This window comes from Thalia democratica, chromosome 1 (genome assembly GCF_965202585.1).
Source record: "Thalia democratica chromosome 1, ktThaDemo2.hap1.1, whole genome shotgun sequence".
Lineage (NCBI taxonomy): Eukaryota > Metazoa > Chordata > Thaliacea > Salpida > Salpidae > Thalia > Thalia democratica.
The window spans coordinates 69992191-70005261 of record NC_139165.1 but is presented as its reverse complement, the minus strand read 5'-3'; the positions used below and the strand labels follow the sequence as shown (position 1 = coordinate 70005261).

Genomic DNA, 13071 nt, shown 5'->3' with positions numbered 1-13071 from the left:
TTTTTTTAAACTTTAATCCATTTATTTAAGTTTAATACTCTTTATAAAGGTCATAGTTTTTAGTTGTTAATTTTAAAATACTTTATTTTATTTAGTTACAGTTATAAATATTTACAGAGACTTTATAAAAATATTTTATGACTTAAAAAAGAGGTTGTTCAAAAGTGTATATGTATTTTAAATAATATTTAATACAATTTACAAAAATATACAAACTTTTTCAAACCATTATGAAAAGTAAATGTAAGTTAAATTAAACATCGTTGATTTTCTTGTTTTGAAACTACGTTAAATGTTTCCTAAGAACATTAAGTAAAAACAATATAACAGGCCATTACCACGTTTAAATTTAAACAAGTTTAATTAGTTCTAAATAGAAGTTTTTCATTGGAATATAACAGCAAGTTTAAACTAAAACCACTATGCTTTAAAGCTTTCTACTACTACATACTTAAAAAGTATAGTTGTGAAAAATCTTTGTAATTTTCTTTTTTAGGTAATAATCATAACTGTTTAAAACACTTTAAAAAAAAAAATTTTTTTAGACTAAAGTTATGAACTAATTGGGTCCAAAAGTTTTTTTTTTTAATTCTGAAGCTTTTCTTATATTCTGAAAAGTTATGTTTACAAACTTTTTTCGGTAAAAATTTAACAAAAATAATTTTATTATTACTTTTAACAATGCTTGCGAATATCGAAAAGTTTAAAAACTTTATATTTTTTTATAAAAACAAAACACTAGTTTATTTTAGTTAAAGAAACTCCATGATTGGCAAGTTTGAACTTTGTCAAGTTGTTGACTTTAAAAAGTTTAGGTATTAGCAAATTGCTAACCTTTTACTAAATAATATTTTAATTTCAAATTAAAGTTGTTAACACGAATAAAGAAAACTGTACAAGTTAGTACAATAAAAAACTATCAGCAAACAACTTTAATCTGCGTTTAAAAGTTAAACTAAAAACTCTAATCAGTTTTCAAAACTTTTTTGAATACTTTTCAGTTTAGCTTTACTCAGTGAACTAAAAACATTAGCGTAAGGGTTTATTGAATCCCAAAATTCACAACTTTCGGTAAAAGGGCTTTTCATCAGAAAATCCCCATCCCCATTCAACTGCAATGCATTGTATTCCTTTGAATCCTCTTGGAATTTTGGCCAGTACTTTAATTCACCAGTTCCCTTTAAAAAAAAACTTTTAAGTTTTGCAAAGTTTTCTAGAGCTGTATTTTATCTTCTATATACTACTTAGTTTATTTATTTTTTGTTATATAGTTATTCAAAAAACTCTAGATACAAACATCAAATACCATACTGCTAATCACTTTGTAAAACATTTTTTTTTACTTGACCTGTATGTAAAAGTATAACTTGTTTAATTCATTTTTACCTCATTGTTAGGTCCGTTAGGATTCGCATATTTAGCAAAGTTTGTCCAGTATTTGATCATGTGATCAGAAAGCGTTTGTTCCTTCGGAGTGTATTCGAAATCTGTCAACTCAACCACTCCAAATATGTATGCCAATTCAGCTGCGTGACAAACCCTGTTTGTGCACTCTTCTAACTCCCACAGTTCCTTTAATGATGTAAACATTCAAAAAAAGTATTTTTTTTTCTCTACTGTATATATATATTTTTTTTAGTTACTCTTTTTGAAACAATAATAGTTTTTTTTAAACTATGTATAAAAGCTATAAAGCGTAATTTACATTAAAAAAACAACTTCTAAATGCTAATTAAATTTTAAAAAATCAGAGTATTTGTTTTGTTTTACCAACACCAAAAGACCAAGTTTGGTTGAAATAATACAGCCACTGGTTCGAAGTTGTCCCGTTGAATAGGGCAAGTCGTTGTGGACAAAAAAAAACAAAATCGGTTACAGCCGGCGACAAAATGATCCTGTTGTCACAATCTGAGTCTACAGCCTGATCACACTGTGTTTTTTATTGTTAAACTTAAAATACATTAGGCAGCATTTTTGAACTTTCATACCTTAATCTTTAGAGTACAAAAGGTATTTTAAAATAACAAATAATTTTGTTTGTATAGAAAAAGTTAAGATATCAGTTTTTAAATATTTACAAAGAAATTAATAAGAATAATTGATACCATTTAAGCATGTACGTACGGGCACGGGTCAAAATCGCACGAAGAGAAAATTGCACGAGGTTACTAAATTGCACGAGTGCACATAAAGCACGAAGATACTTTTGCATGAAGACAAATTTGCACCAATGGTCAATTTTGCACGACTTACATTTTTTCAAGAGAGTAATAAAAAAACAGAAAAAAAAAACTAGAAGTTAAATTAATAAAATAACAAAAAAAAAGAAAGAAAGTTACTGATCGAGGGTAAGGGTTAGGGGTAACAGTGATAGTACAAATATGAATAAAAAACAACTAATAGAAAATATTATAAAAAATCATAATAATGAAGAAATAAATTTTAAAAAAAGCTACTGACCGAGGGTTGAGGGTAACATTGAAAGTAAAATAAATAAAAAGTTTATTAAAAAATAAAAAATATATATACATGATAAAAAAAATTCAATCCGTGCAAAAAAGTCTCCGCGCAAAGTTGTCTGCTCGTGCAAAAGTGTATTCGTACAAAAGTATCTTCATGCAATAATATCTTCGTGCAATTTTATCCCCTCGTGCAAAAGTGTCTTTGTGCAAAAGTATCTTCGTGCAAATTTGTGCACTCGTGCAACTTTGTCCCCTCGTGCAATTTTGTACACTCGTGCAAATTTGACAGCTACCCTGTACGTACAGTACGTTGTAGAACAAAGACAATAGACAATAAAAAAAAAAATTATTACCAACGACAGCATACATTTATGAACCTAATATTACCTATTTATGTAATCAAAACAAACAAGTAATAATAAAAACTAACTGGCGGATATTCAGCTATTATTTTGTCAGCAGCTCCTTCTGTGAGGTTATCGCGGAAGACAGCTTTCATGAGCAAGGTGTACAATTCAATACTCATCGGATCTGGGAATGCTTCGGCGAGAAAGATCATTCCTTCATCTGCCGTGGATCCCATTACAACTGGTTTGTCCTGCTGTTTGCCCTGTATAAACACATAAGTGAATTTTGTTGCTTTTAATTCGAGTTAGCTGTTGTCAGTAAATACTTTTTATAATCGGTAGTTAGCTGTATTAATTTTAGATAAAACTTTTTGTTAGATTTATAGAATTTTGTTATCTAGCATTCAGTTTAATACTTAAAGTATTATAAAATTTATTTCGTAATTTTATAAAATTAATTTTAACATGAACAACAACTTAAATTTTATCATCTACTAGCTTATGTTAAGACTAATGTTAATGCTACACAGTTAGTAAGCAAACTTTATTTCTAAATTAAAGAAAACAAAACCATACAATTAAGAAACTATATTTTATTGTAACAAAAATTATTTTGTGTGTAATAATTTTAAATTCTAGGGGACAAATCTAATTTGTTTATTGTTTTCCAACAATTTAATAATATTATAAGTAGGTAGAATAAAGCTCAACCCCATCTTATAACACTAATCACGGTATATATATGTACTTTAAAAACACAAAAAACTTTAAATCAAGCCCACCTCTTTGAACAAATTTATTGGCTGGTCGAGCACAATCTCATTGTCAATTACAGGTCCATAGGGTTGAAATATAAGCATTAATTTTGGATCAGTAACTTTAAGTACAGTGGCATTGTATGCAGCTTCTAATTGTTCTCTGGATCTTTTTTTACTTAGCGAGTTAATCATAGATAAACAAATAGTTTAAAATAAAAATTAGAAGGACTTTTAAGTAAGGTATAAAGTATTTTAAAACGGTCAAAATATGTACAGACAGTTTTAGTATTCTAAATACACACAACACAAAAACAATGTTAACAATTAACTTTTAAAAGACAGTTTGGGTTCAAAACGACACAAATTTTAAAAGTGTATATACTTTATACACTTTAAAACATACTTAGTTCTCAAGCAGTCTATATCTTCGCAGCTTAGTTCACCAGCAAACAGGTTAGCAAGCTCTTGTGCATCTTTTAAATCACGAAAGGGAAGACCAAACGGGTTGCTCTCGAGAATAGCTTGATGGAAGAGTTTATCTGATACCGGGTTGGTCATGTGACATGCGATTGATTCTGCTCCTGCGCTTTGACCAAATACCGTCACCTGTATATTAGTTCAAAAACTTGTTTTAATCTTAATAGTTATTATCACAAATGAGCTAAAAAATATTTTTTTATGCTAACACTAAAAACTTTAATTCAAAAAACCTTTTTATTTGTTGTAGAATAAGTCATTAGTTACTTTCTATGGTAAGTGAAACTGAAAACGTTGTTGTTCAAAAGATAAAAGTTACTACAAAACACATAACTTATTTTGAAGACATTTCAAAAATTTGTAATATACAAAAAATATTCAGTAATTTAGAAAAACCTAACACAAATAAAACTTTTATTTAAAAATTTGTTTAATATTGAATAATCATGCAATATTTAAGCTGATACAAATAAGTGTCTATACAACCTTGTCAGGATCACCACCAAAGTTTTTTATGTTAGTTTGCACCCACTCAAGAGTTTTAATTTGGTCATGCAGTCCAAAGTTACCTAAAGATTCCTCTCCTTCCGTTCCAAATGCAAGAAAACCCAGCTGTGCGACTCTGAAAGTTTAGATTTTAATATCATTTCCTTTAACAACAGAAAAAGTAATTGACTATTTAAAAGATAAAAGCAAAACTTTTTACGACCTGTAATTGGTTGTCACGACAATGACGTCGCCCATTTCCGCCATGAACCTCCCGTCGTAAATGGTGCAAGATCCCGCCCCGTTCCTGAAGTTGCCGCCGTAAAACCACACGACCACCGCCAGATTAGCTTCCGAAATCGCCTTCTCGTCGATTGCGTAATGTTGGCCTTCTATGACGTCACTTTCGTATTCGGAAACCAAATATTTGCGCGGGACCCACACGTTGAGGTACAAGCAGTCTTCACTCTCCTACAACAATAAAACGTATTTTATAAAAAAGACAATAAACTTGTACTTATTTTAGAAATATTGTTTTTTAAATTAATTTTGTTGTTTAATCTAAAAAGTTATAACAATTGTTATAAGGACGATGATTTTTACAACTATCAAAATAGTTAATAAATTTTAAATTTAAAATAAACATCGAACAGTAACAATGGTTTAATTTTTATTTTTTATCTTATTAAGTATATTGAAAAAACTAACTTCCAAAGGACAAGAGTAATCAGACGCGGGTTGATCACAAATCTGGTCGCAACCAGGTCTCAGGTAGGTTGCATTCCAGTATTTATTATCAAATGGCTTCGGATCTCGCGGTCGCTTCCATCTCAGCTCGCCGAGCGGGGGTTGACTAAATGGAATCCCTAAAAACATTCCGGCCTGATCGCTCACTATTCCAACAACATCCCCTTCTTTTACTGTTAAAACAACTTTTGTTTAAATCTGTTTAATACAACAGTTTTTATTATTATTTACCTTGATCTTAAACGCTGCTTAAAAGAAGCATATAATGATTTGTTTTACATGACAGTCAATAAATGGTGTTTTTAATTACAGCAATTCTAGAAAGTATTATGAAACTTTATTGTTTTAAATTATGTTGAAACTTCCTTAATTAGTTTTAGAAAGAATAAGACGTTTATAATAAAATTGATTAGTTTAATTTTTTTTTTAAGTTTTGATTAGTCAAACTATACTAAACTAAAGTAAAGTTTTGATAAATCAAACTATACTAAATTAAACTACTTTTTATTTTGAAAGTATTATACTATATAACTTTATTTTTACAAACATTGTGTTATTTAATTTTAGAAAATTCAACTTATTTTCAATCAAAAATTGAAACTAAAGCATTTAAAAAAATTTAAATAATTCTAAAGTATACTTTACAGCCAATTTGTTAACCACCAAAATTACTACTACATGAAAATTTTTAGAAATTATTTTAGTATTTTTAAGCCTAAATTATAAAAACAAGACTAACCAGTTGCTCTAACGAGATCAGGACCTTTGTTAATTTCACCTTCCGGTAAAATAAGAACGATCGGAAGTACGATAGCTAATGTGATGGCGACTCCGATTCCACCACCGATTATAAGTGGTTTTAATCCCATTGTGTTTGTATTTCGTTTAGTTAACTTAGTCTTATGAAAAAAACTCAGATTACTTTAGTTACACATTGATGCACTAAATCATTTTTGCTATAAAACTTATTAAAAAACCTAAACTTAAAAAAGTGAATAGAGTTGTCATATAAACACTAAAACTTAAAACTAAAGTTACACTAAAGCTATAGATATTTTTGTTTGAAGAACTTTGTTTGAAACCTTTTTTATAATTAAAATAAATACAGCTTGTTATTTAATTACAATTCTAAAATTTTACCTATAATTTAAAAACACACGGTCTTAGTTGTTTTATAAAATTTTAGCAAAACCATTTTTTACTAAAATAAAGCTATTTAAGTCAAAATTTTGTTTGAGTATAGCTATATGAGCTATTTTTCGTTACGACAAAGTTTCAGACTTATATTTATTTTACATATTTGTTTTAAAATAAATTTGTGTTTATGAAAAACATACTTTAATCAAAAGTAGTTTTGAAACGCTAATCTAACATAAGTTTAACGTAGTAAACTTAACTTAACTAAGAACAAAACAGTTAAATGTGTTTTAATTTTCTTTTTATAATATATGTAATTTCAAAAATTCACTGTAATTTTACATTCATAATTTCAACATTTTTTTTCGGAAATTTTTCTTAAAATTAAACCTTAATAACATATGCAAGTATTAGCTGACTTAGTAGTAGAATAAAAAAAAAGTTATATAAATTTAAATAGCTCAATTATTGATAGTTTAGCTATTTTAAAAAACTAAATTTTAATTAAAACTTGCAATTAGTGTGTTACTTTGTGGAAAATAAAACAAACAAACTGTTAATTTATATTTACTTAATTTTACGACCAAATCCCCACTTTAAAGATAGTGTGTTTGATCGTAACATGTTTTTTATTAATTAATGACTAATTTCGGACAAATGTTTATCACTAAAGCGTTTTTTCTAATTGTTTTTTAAATCCTTAAAACAACGTTATCAAAATATTTTAAAATAAATTAAAACCCTATCAGTACAAACAAATTAGTTTGAAGGCCAAGTTTTTGATTACGCCTAATAAAAACATCTTAACTAGTATTTATCCTTTAACTTAAATATTTAAAAAGTATACAATGATGTCTAAAACTGAAACTTATATTTGTAATTTCTTTTCAAATTCTTACAAGGTTTTTTTTTATATAATTAATATAAATGTTAATATATATCAATAGGAAATAGTTTTAGCGCTTTTTTTTATTGTTGGTTATATTTTACTGTAATTAACTAGCTCAAATAGTATTTATAACTATATATAGTTTTAAAATTTTATCTGAACTCAAGCTTGATTAATAAAACAAATAAGAAAAAGCAAAAGCGCTTATAAAACGTCAAGAATATTTTTCGAAAATTCTTATACTTATTTACTTAACTTTATATTCAATCTTATTTATACAATATGAGTTCTTAAGTTTATATTCAATCTTATTCATATAAAATGAATTATACTAGTAATGAATTTAAATTAATAAAAGTGCATACTTATATAAAAATAAATTACAAATAATTACTTATTGTTTATTAATTTTTATATTGAAACAGCTACAAAAAAATTAGTATACTTATTTACAACTGTTTTCATGACAATTAAATTTACAAATTTTGCAAACTAAGTGTATTTAATGATTTTTTTACAAGTATTGTAAGTTAAACAAGTTATTGTTTGAGGCATTTAATTGCAAATCTAATCTTAAGTTAAATAGCTTTACGTGTTTACTTTTAAACTTAATAGAAGTTCTATACTGATACTATATACCAATTTTTAAAATTTATGCATAATTTCAATCTTTGATTAGTTTTTAATTTCAGGTAAATACATTTTAAACTTAAATATATATGAATAAAATGCAAACAATTTTGTATATTTACAAATTTCGATAACGTTTTTATTCATAAACTATTAAGTAAGCTGAATAAAAGTTTCTCCAACTATAATTTTAAAACAAACAATTATTGTTATGATAGTATAAAACAAAAAACTTTTTGAGATTTGCGAAATGTAAAAGTTTATACCCTTATAAATTTTAATTTAGGTTTTTTTTTAAACTAATGAGCAATTAACTAATGAGTATTAACTTTTGTAAAAAATAGTTCACCATACATTATAAACGTTATATGGTTGATACCAGTGGTGACGCGTGGTATTTTTGCTCTATGAAAAGGAAAAGTTGACTTTTTTTATCCCTTATTATATATTTTAAAAAAACTAGTTTAGTAAGAAAAAAGTACTACAGTTACAACAAATCGCTTGTAAACAAAGTTTATTAGAAAAAATAATTTTGACAGTTTTGTAATATTATAATTATTATATTATTATATATGAAAAAACTTTAGGTGGCGCATCTTGACCATTGCTCCACCCCACGCGACACCCTTGGTTGATACATTCACTTTTTTTCTTAGACGACAGTCGGAGAGATTAATTTGAAGCAAATCTAAAATACATGCACGCTAACTTTGAATTTACTTCTGAAAAAGCAATTGACAACTAACTTTAACAGCTAAAGTTTCTGTTGACGTTTTTATAAAATAAGTCAATTATATTATAATTTAAAGTAAGTTGTAACTGTTCACAGTTTCACAAAATATATTTATCTTAATTTACATGTATCTTTGTTTATCACTTATTTTTTTTAACTTTTTTATCAATAAAGCTATATGGCTACCCTTTTTTTATAGCAATGAACTAAAAATGGTACATATAGTTTTTTCTACTAGGTGTATAGTTTTGTATTTCAGTCTATCCGATTTCCTCTAAAAATTTCTGTCCATTTAAGACAAAAAAATTATTAATATAGCAAAATCTTATATTACTTTGTTTGTAAAGCTTTTTACATTATGTGCAATTACTTAAAATATTTTAAAAAATTTATTTGTTTTGAGTTTAGAAGAGTCATCGAATGTCAATAAGTGATATATTTTTATCATAATATACTTTCTGAGTGACTCAAAAAATATTTTAATTACTATACTGCATTTATAGACTTTATTTCGTTTATATAAGAAAACAATTTAAAACTTATAACGTGGAACTGACAATCTAACCTATTTTAAAACTAGAGTTTGACCTTATTTATCTTAATTAGACTGTGTATGAAGAATGTTAAGGCTATATTTTTTTTATTACTTTACAGTAAACCGACCGTCAGTCATCTTCTAAAAAAACTAAAAACATAACAACACAGTGAGTATGATCCACGTATTTTTTAACATTATATTTTATTTATTTGTATAACTAAAACAGCAAAAGATTTAAATTTATTTATTGTTAGCAACATAGGCAACATATTTTTTGTACTAGCATTTTAGCTTCAAGAACGTCGGGAAACTCTTTGTTTATTAAAATAAAAACAGTGAAGATATTAATTCTCTTAGCAAATTTTTGTGTATTCACTACTTGTTTGGAAACATTAAATACTCTTTACAAGTCTAAAAGTAACAAATAAACCGGATTATCAAAAAATAAAACAGAAAAGAAACCGTGCATTTGATTTAAAACATAACTTTTTATTATTTTGATAAACAAAAAATATGGTTTTTAAGTAGGTACCTACAGCAAAGGAAACGTAAATTAAATACAAAAATAACACATGATATGACAAAAAAATATTCTTTCAAGTTAGCTGCTAAAAAACATAGCCACTTATCTAAGTAAAAAATAAAACAAAATAAGGTTACAGAGTTTAAAATAATACATATCTTAAAAACATTGAATAAGCTAAAAGTTAACATTAGTTGATGCAGTTTAAATTTGTATGTTTTAATCATGCAAACAAGCTAAATCTGATAATATGTATGCTCAAATGATTCTGAATCAAACGAACTTTTACATATTAAAAGAATTTAAATGGTTGTTCAAATGTCATAAACTTTTAAACTATGGTAGCATTAGTTTGGTCAAATCTTTTTTCTTAATATTATAAAATTTTTATTAAACAAAGAAAACCGTAAAACTTAAAAATACAAAACACCAAAGTTGTATATCAAACAATAGTTTAATAAAATAATAGTTTAAACTTTTGATAAATTTTCAATGTAAAATATAAACTTAAAATACCAAACGTTAAACTAGCTACATAATTGTTTATTTTTACTAGACTTACTTTTGTTCTCGAGTAAAAACTACATGAAGAAAAAGTACTATAACTATTATTTGTAAGCTATGTTATCGCTCTTTAGGCTAAGCGTAATAAAGTTTAAAAGGCAAAAAAAGTTTTAAATAACTAACATACAAAAATATCAAACTCTTTCCGCAAAGGAGTTGTACTTCACACAAGTGTAACAAAAAAAAATTACGAAGTAAAAATAGAACACTTATTATCCCATGAAAAAGAAAAAAAATACTTGTATACCGATTATCAACAAAAGTTTTTTAAAAATATTAGCCTTTATAAGTATTTAGAACTGATAACGAAAAATTTAATTCGACCTGTTAATAGATTGAGTTATCAAACATATCACCTTCCGTTTGTGCAGCATCTATGGTTTAATTTTATAACAGTATTTCAAAATTGTAAACAAAAAAATTCCGAGTCACCAAAAGCTATCCAGAGTTATCGTAAAAGAAAAAACATCGTTCAGGGTTCGTACGCAAAATTTTGCAATTTTACACTTAAATTACTTAATTTTGACCGATTTAGACTAAAATTAACTTTTGTTGGTCGGTGCCAAGTTTAACTTATAACTGGATGAAACGATGTAGTCTATCAGATTAGTTGTAACTGCGTAGCTAATAACAATAAAACTTTATATAGAAAGAAAACAGAGGAAAGTTTACTAGAACCAAAGACTAGACTTGCATGTAGTCTACCAAAACTTGTGGTCTGATTATAATAGTATAGATTTTTTTTTTTCAGAATATAAAGTTAAATTGTCTTTATAATATATCATAAATAGTTTTAGTTTTTGGAACTATAATTATTATGTAACTGCTACAGACACCTCATAAATTCTATTTTCAGAACTTTTTTTTAGCTCACTTGTTCTTGTTTTTTTTAATAACTTTAACTACGTCATAAATGATAACGAACTATCTTTATGATATATATGAACATCCTCTCACTAATAAATATACTAACCTCTTTGCAAATATTTCTTCTATGCGTCAATTAAAAAGTATACTAGTGGTAAGGAAGTTAACAATAACTACTCAAAGCAAAAATAAAAAATATTCTCGGTATTTTTTTATTCAGAATTTTTTTAGCAAGTATGATTTACATTATGCCTGAAAAAATCAAGTTCTTATCGCAGGGTTGTTAAACTTGCTCCAGGTTTTTTAAATCACATCTTTTATGGTCTATTTTTAATTTGAAATTAAGTTTGAGGTAAAAACTCTGTTAAATAGTATATCGACATTGAAAAGATATATTAAAATTTCTTAAAATGTGTTTTTTAAACAAAAAGGTATTTTTAAAGATTAAAAAAAATTATTTAAATGATATTTTTTTTTTGTCAAATTGAAATTTTACTACTTAACATGTAAAAGCTGTTTAAAATTCCAGGTTTTTTAGCAACTTTCGTTCAAAATTCCAGTTTTTTTCAAATCTTCTCAAATTCCAAGTTTTTTAGCCCAAATTGTTAAATTCGAGGTTTTTTGGCAACCCTGTTGTTAAAAAGAAGTTTACAACTAAAAATGATACTTGAGAAAATAGATTATCAGTTTTTTAAATGAAGAAATGCTCCTATATTTTGATTGGTAAAAGGTGACATTAAAAAAAGATTTAGCCTAGCATGTATGAACCCTGTACATTCCGACACTACTTGCTTAAGTACTTTACAATTATGATTGGCCCAACACTACAAAAGTAGGTAGGAAACTTCATAAAAACTTAAAATACTTTTTATTCGGTTTTTAAAGTTTATCTAAGTTTTGAATTTTTTTTTGTATAAAAAAGAATAAACTTGTACCTAACATCAAAGATAACTTATAAAACAAGTTTATCCTATTTTATACAACAAAAAAAAAAAGGTTTCAAAACTTGATTTATAATTTTTTTTTATTTAGTTAAACCTTTGATTTTAAATCATTTCTTCAAGCGTTAAAAAGTCGAAGTGCTTTCTGAAATTTTTCAAGAGCAGTTAACCGTATTCTTGCATTAAATTTTTGCATACTTTTTTCAAGGAAGTCTCTTTTTTTAAGTGATTACATGACACTGCTTAAAACTAAAGGTGGACTTTAGTTTTTGAAAACATACAATTATTTAGTCAGTGAACCAATAATAAATATATATTTTTTTACTTATTACAGGGTTGCCTCTTGTTTTTCAAAAAATTTTCCAGGTTTTCCAAACTTCTTCCAGGTTTTCAAAAGTACACATTTTTGGCTCTATTTTTAGTTCAAAGTTAAGTCTAAGGTAAGAAACTGTGTTAAATAGTATAAAAACATCGAAAAGATAATGTAAAGCTACTTTAAATATGTATCTTATTAAAAAAAAATTGATGACAAAAACTTTTTATTTATATGATAGACTTTTTGAGTCAAACCGGAATTTTACTACTGAACATGTGAAAACTGTTAAAATTCCAGATTTTTTTAGTGACTTTTGTTCAAAACTCCTGGTTTTTTTTTTTAATTTCTCAAATTCCAGGTTTTTCCAGGTTAAGTGGCAACCCTGTTAGTATAACAATTTTACTTTATACTTTTAACCAATTCGTTGTTAAATACTCCACGGGGCATAAATTATATCATGTGTAATTTGGGAATGTATTTTCATAGAAAGTTGTTTTAAAATGTGCTTATCAACAGTTTTCACAAAAAAAAAAAGTTATTTTCAAAATACATATCAGTTTAATGGCCCCTTAAAGATTTAAGCGTACATAATTTTGTAGAAGAACTTGAAGCGATTATTATGTGAAACTTCCTAGTTTTTTTTATAAAGCTTATAA

At 26.2% G+C, this 13071-nt stretch overlaps 1 protein-coding gene across 1 annotated transcript; it reads right to left on the bottom strand.

The window, feature by feature from the left end:
- Positions 1 to 968: 968 nt before the first annotated feature.
- On the bottom strand, positions 969 to 6146 carry LOC145838529 (crystal protein-like). Its single transcript, XM_082946144.1, has 10 exons — positions 6017 to 6146; positions 5239 to 5450; positions 4754 to 5001; positions 4531 to 4666; positions 3971 to 4173; positions 3592 to 3733; positions 2893 to 3072; positions 1775 to 1930; positions 1387 to 1572; positions 969 to 1178 (listed from the first exon to the last, which is right to left on the bottom strand). Exons 1-10 carry the CDS (start codon positions 6144 to 6146, stop codon positions 969 to 971), a joined length of 1803 nt encoding a protein of 600 aa, XP_082802270.1.
- Positions 6147 to 13071: the final 6925 nt, after the last annotated feature.

Bases quoted from the DNA above. Each gene is read 5' to 3' on its own strand.
- LOC145838529 (XM_082946144.1), bottom strand. From the start codon at position 6,146: ATGGGATTAAAACCACTTATAATCGGTGGTGGAATCGGAGTCGCCATC. The intron at 5,451-6,016 runs GTTAGTCTTGTT...TTGTTTTAACAG, and splicing joins TGATCTCGTTAGAGCAACTG to TAAAAGAAGGGGATGTTGTT. The intron at 1,179-1,386 runs GTAAAAATGAAT...TTTTTTTTAAAG, and splicing joins CTAACGGACCTAACAATGAG to GGAACTGGTGAATTAAAGTA.